This window comes from Salvia hispanica, chromosome 5 (genome assembly GCF_023119035.1).
Source record: "Salvia hispanica cultivar TCC Black 2014 chromosome 5, UniMelb_Shisp_WGS_1.0, whole genome shotgun sequence".
NCBI classification, from domain to species: Eukaryota; Viridiplantae; Streptophyta; class Magnoliopsida; order Lamiales; family Lamiaceae; genus Salvia; species Salvia hispanica.
The window spans coordinates 26,905,193-26,911,192 of NC_062969.1; the positions used below are offsets into that span (position 1 = coordinate 26,905,193).

At 36.2% G+C, this 6,000-nt stretch overlaps 1 protein-coding gene across 3 annotated transcripts; it reads left to right on the forward strand.

Moving 5' to 3' along the window:
• The first annotated feature begins 435 nt into the window (after positions 1-435).
• Positions 436-2,186, forward strand: LOC125188448. Of its 3 annotated transcripts, none has more exons than XR_007170736.1 (2): positions 436-1,799; positions 1,916-2,186. XR_007170736.1 is itself a non-coding variant. In XM_048085296.1 (2 exons), exons 1-2 carry the CDS (start codon positions 497-499, stop codon positions 1,968-1,970), a joined length of 663 nt encoding a protein of 220 aa, XP_047941253.1. In that variant the 5' UTR covers positions 436-496; the 3' UTR covers positions 1,971-2,186. The 3 variants fall into 3 exon arrangements, 1 of the variants encoding a protein (XP_047941253.1); XR_007170737.1 differs by having other exon boundaries at positions 436-1,705; XM_048085296.1 differs by having other exon boundaries at positions 436-1,104.
• The last annotated feature ends 3,814 nt before the right edge of the window (positions 2,187-6,000 follow it).

Sequence of the window (6,000 nt, forward strand, 5' to 3'; positions counted from 1 at the left end):
TATTAAACTTAATTATTTTCGTGGCTCGAGAACGTCGTCTCTCTTTCCTCCTATTTCCTTAGTGGCCGCCCAAGGCGTCGCGGGGCGACGCCGGTCGGCTTTCGCGTCTCACACTTTACTACTTTTCTTCTTCGGAAATCTAAATAAACTATTCGGGAATTAATTAATTGAGCTCCAACTCAATCCTTAAATTAATCCCATCCAACAAATAGCTTCTCAAGTCCAATAAATAGGAATCTAAAAATTAAACTTCCTTATTTCTCCAATTATTCTTTGTTCTATCTCCTAAATAAAGAATGGCACTTGGCCCAATAGTCCATCACAAAATATACACTCAAATAAATTCCTGTGGGGCCTAGCCCAAATGATTTAAATTTCATCCAGCCACTTAATTTGCCTTAGGCCCAAAGCAGGGACCCATTTACTCATCTCCTCCATCGTGACTTCTCCCTTCTCACATTCCTATCTCCCAAATTTCCAGACTAGGGATTCTCGAATGAGACGAGAACAGCGGCGGTTCTCCCTCCTCCCTCGCGACCTCTCCGGCGGAATCGTCGTCTTTCCGGCGAATCACCGCCTCTCTGCGTCGCCGGAACTACACCGGCTCCGCCTCCTCTCTCGAATTCGCACCTCGTCTCCTTTCCTCTCGGCGGGATCGCGCCTCACCTGCGTCGCCGGCGAACTCGCCTCGGCCTCCCTCGGCCGAGCGTTCTTCGGCCAGCGCCGGCGGCTCCCTCTGGCTCCGTCTAGCTCTCTATTCCTCTCTCGGCTGAATTCGCCGATGGCAGCCCGTCGGCTCCAAGCTCACTCCCTCCGTCGGGCTCTCTCTCTCCGCCGAGTTCTCTCCGGAAGGCAGCGACGCCATCGCCCCTCTCTCCATCTTCACTTGGCGGCGCCGACACCAGCCGCCGCCTTACTCTGCTGCCCCGGCAGCGTCTTCGCTCAGCCGGGCCTCTCCGAGCTCGTCGCTGCCCGTCCGTCGCCGGGCAGCTCCGCCCAACTAAAGCTAAGTCCTCTCCCCCCACCCCTTACTCCTTTTTCGAGTTATGGCAGTAGCTTATTTTTGGAAAAGAAATTCTCCATTGGAGTCTTGTGTGGCTTATGGTGATATATTGTTCAAATTGAAAACTTGCTAAGTTCTTGCTTATGATACTATGCCACTGAATTCATATGGAGGGGGGTATCTTGCGGCTACCTCTAATTTGTATAGCTCTAAGCTCTTGAGCTTCAACTTAGTGTTACATGATTGTTATTGTTTTCATCCTTGCTGTGAGGATCCTATGAAAATTTTAAGTTCTTGTGCTAGCTATTCGTTGTTCTACATGATGCGATGAGTGTTGGTGTTGAGGTTGTTGGGGTTACCTTAACGTGGTTGAATCCTCCTCGGTGGTGGCTGTCCTTGCCGTCACCACTCGCTGCGCTCTCCCTCCTCCCTCGCTGCTCTTCTTATGGTGTTGTGTGGAATTTGTGGTGATGAAATGTGGTGGTGGAGGAGGTGAGGAGAGGCTGCTTATATGGTGCTAATCTATTGAAAGCTAGGTTTGATCCTATTTTGGGCTTGCTAGCTCTCCCACTTTCGAGCTTGAGCTTGATGATTGTGAGATTCTTGCCATTTTGGTGATTGTGGCTGATCTTCTTGGCTGATTTCTCGGCCTTGATCGACGGGGAGATGAGAGTTTGTCTCATCTTCTACTTTTGGGCTTGTGTAGGAGCTCGTTCTCCAATGCCCCTTTGTCTCGACTCCCTTTTGATGTTACAAGAAATGGTGACCAAGATTTTCTTACCTCATGCTCTATCTTGTAGCTCTTCTAGCTGCACTATTCACCTACTTGCTCTATCTCTTATTTAGCTTGTGCTTCCCTCTCTCTTTACTTGTGTGTCACTTTCTAATCCCAATTTGGTGTAAACTTTGTAGGTACATGGAGGCATTCTTGGAGCTTGTGGAGGGAAGCAAAAAAAATCGAGATTAAGAAAGAGAGGGAAAGAAAGGAGACGCTCCTCTTGAGCTCATTTGGTTCTATTCCCAATTTAGTTTGCTTCCAAACTTGAGAATTAAAGAAGTAGGATAGATAGTGTAGAATATGTGCATGTTGATTTTATCACACTTGCAGGCATGTACTATTTCCCATCATCCATGTATTTCTATTTCTTCACGGTGTATCCACATTTCTCTAATAAAAGTCTTTTCTCCACTTTGATTCTTGAAACTTAAATTTTCCTTGCATTTTATATCCTCCAACGAAGATACTTAAATTACTCCAAAGTTGAAAATTACCACGATAACTACGATTACACGGCTTCTTAAAGGGAATAGATTAAGCTACTAAATCCGATTTATCCCGAAGGAAGGGAACGAAAATTCGGGGCGTTACATGTAGGCAATCTATTTTTTCGGTCATGAAATTGTTGCGCACAATGACAAATTTTATGTTTTTTCTCTGTAATTTTTAAAATACATGTACTCATTTTTTTTACTGTCTTGTAAAAAATTTCAAAGCAAATCATGAAGTTTGGTATGTCCCATGATATAAAAACCAGTCAGAAAAATCATAGGGTATCGAATTATTCGCATTCATCACACATGAAATGTTATTATTGAACTAGCGTGTGGTGTTAATTGTAGAGAAATCATACGTGGATGTCTCCACCATTGAGCTACATGATGTGATTTATTCTTAAAGAAAATAGTACGAGTTGTTTTGATGAAACATATCAACGACATATAAATATGTTTATTCAATTAAATTTTAAAAATTCAGGACGAGCCAGAATTTGACCAAATTGTATTATTTTTCCAGCAATTTACCCTATTATATATTATTATCCTCAGTATTTGTGCTCTTATTTAGTAATGAATTGAAGGTATATTATGCTAATTCAGTTGATCTTATTATATTTCAGATGTGACGAAGGTTGATGAATGTGTGACCAATTGCGAGACTGTAAAATGTGGCGGCGCTACTCCTCCATCTCCATCTTCACTCCCAAGAAATTAAAGAAAATTAGATAAATGAAAAGAATTAGAGAGCTATCAACAGTTTATATGATATCTTTGTTCATTTTTATTAATTCCCATATATAATAATATTTGAGTTGATAACTTGATCTCACATAGTTTTAGATTATGCATTTAGATTATGCATGGTTTAATATAAATTTCATATGGAAATAATTGTTAATTTATTTTTATATAGATGCAACATTTAATCATGTTTGTGAATAATTTATATCCATAAGTAGAAAAGATGTTACTATTAAAAATATTTTGCAAGAAATATTTAGTTGATCTGTAAAATATTGATATGATTAAGTAGTCTACTATTTCTTTGAGCTTCACAACGATAAAATGAAGTGATGAATGTAGAATAAATTATTCATAAGCCCTAAATAGGCTCAACTGCGATCTAACCCAACTATAAATGTTGAATATATATTTTTCTCGCAATTATCACAAATGGAAATATTTTGGTTAAATTTTATTTCACTTATTCCATAAAAAAAAGGTAGATTTGAAACGCAAGAGTTTAATGCACAATTGTCAAAGTAAGATAGAAAAGAGAAAAAATGGTTGGGTCCTCATAGAGAAAAGTTATCTAATTTATAATCGAGATCTAATTTTGATGGACATGCACAAATGATAAAAATAGTTTAGTTTTATGGGACTAATGGAAAATCTGATAGCGCTGGTGAGAGATTATACATAGACATCACCGCCGGTGAATTAGAAGATGTCAGTATGTATAAAGTCATTTGATTGAAAAACATCACACGTAGGCAATCTATTTTTTCGGTCGTGAAATAATTGCGAACAATGACAAATTTTGTGTTTTTTCTCCCTAATTTTTAAAATACCTGGATGAAACATAATTTGATTAAATTTTATAATTTTAGTAGCAATTTGCTAATGCATATACTGTAACGATGTTATCCTAAATAATTGTGGTAAGACTGCAATATTCAATGAACAGCACTGCAATCTGGTAACGTAAAACTAGAAATTTCTTATTTTACCCCTTCGTGTTTTTACACGTGGCAGCATGACAAGCACACGATTTTCAGATCCAATGGCCTAAAATGGTGGTATGGTGTTACAATAAAGAGCGTTGTCATCTTAATACATCCATATATATACATATATATATATAGGGACGTGATCAAATACATATTATATTAATCATGCCCTATATATATATATATATATATATATATATATATATATATATATATATATATATATATATATAGGATAGTGATAAAATGCAAACTTATATATTGTACAAACTCAAAATTCCTCAACACAGCTTCAACACAGTTTCAATACAATATCAACACAATGTAAAATTTCAAGATTTTAATGTCAACACAGTATCAACACAATATCACCACAACATCAATCATTGACTATCGTTGAAATTCTGTTGACATTTTCCTGTTGATGCTTTTTTATGATCTATTGACATTTTTCAATGGTCCAGATCATAATTTTGAGTTTGTACCATATTTAGAGTTTTCATTTGATCACATCCCTATATATATATAGGGGCATGTTAGGGTGCCACCACCCCTTAAAATAACATCATACCACCATTTCTAGCCAATCATTTGTACACGTGGACGAATAATAAGCTGCCACGTGGCAAAAAAAAAAAAAAAAAAACCAAAAAAGACGGGCAGCAATTTTGTAGCCTTTAAACAACAATTTTTCTTGAACAAGCAATATCCAACACGTTAGACAGCAATCTATATGTAGTGTTTATAATATTGTTGTATAAGCGTTGTCACATTGTCATTTTAAGAGGGGTTGTCATTTTAACACAAACCTATATATATATATATATATAGGGTCTTGTTAGGTTGAGATTATTTAGCTAAATTGAGAAATGAGATGCAATATGGGCCACTAATCCACAAGCTAAACAAAATGTCAACAAATACAACATTATGTCAACAAGGGGGTAAAATTGTAATTTCATATATAGAAAAAGCGTGAAACATCAAACTGATTTCAAACTCTAAAATCTCTCGTCAAAAATCTCTCTCGCTGATCTTCATACACTTCGAATCCTTCAAAATCTGCAACAACTCGGTGATTTTCAAAATTCAAACCAAAAACATTGAAAATCTCGCTGATCTAAATGACGAACGAAGAGGAAAATCGGAAAGAATCGGTTGAAAAATCGATTGAAGCTGAGGAACAGCAGTCAAAATCGGCGACGCATGAAGCTACTTCTTCAGGTTAAGAAATTGATTCATATTTTAAGTATATTGCTTTGATTTTGGTGTTTTAATAAACATCTCGATTTCGTTTTTTATGAATTTGATAATTGCTGAATTTTTTTGTTGATTTGCGATTGTAGAATCGGAAAAGATGCCAACGAAAAATGCTGCTGTAAAAAAAGGAAGAGAAGAATCTTCATCTTCCAGTTAAGGATTTGTTTAAATTTTTAAGATTATTGACATTTTATATACTAGCTATTGACATAGCTATAATAATATACTGTAATGACAGTAGTGTATGCTTGTTTGAATAGGTATTGACATAATAATATTGACATATTGTATGCTTGTTAGAGTGGCTGTAGAAAACTTACAAATGTATGGCTGTAGTAGTATGTCAACAACTATTGACATAGGGTATGCTTGTTTCAATGGCTGTTAGGATGGCTGTAGAAAACATATGTATGGTTATAGTACTATGTCAATAGCTATTGATATATTCTAAGCTTGTTTAAATAATAGTTGACATAGTCATATTTATATAAAACAGAGTATACTTGTCATAAACTTTATAAGATAATCAACAGGTTATGTCAACTTTAACTGTTGACATAATAGTAATAATATAATTGTTCTAACTATATATGAAAAATACCTTTTAATGATAGAGCATACTTAATGCCTGAAATTCTGTTAATTGTGATTGGTATATCTAATGAAATAATTTTAGTAATATACACACACTTGATGTCAACAGAGTACACTTGTTATTGTCATGATACT

Excerpts from the sequence above, each read along its gene's own strand:
- LOC125188448 (XM_048085296.1), top strand. The coding sequence starts at position 497 with ATGAGACGAGAACAGCGGCGGTTCTCCCTCCTCCCTCGCGACCTCTCC. Across the intron at positions 1,105-1,915 it reads GGAGTCTTGTGTGGCTTATG|GTACATGGAGGCATTCTTGG; the intron begins GTGATATATTGT and ends TAAACTTTGTAG.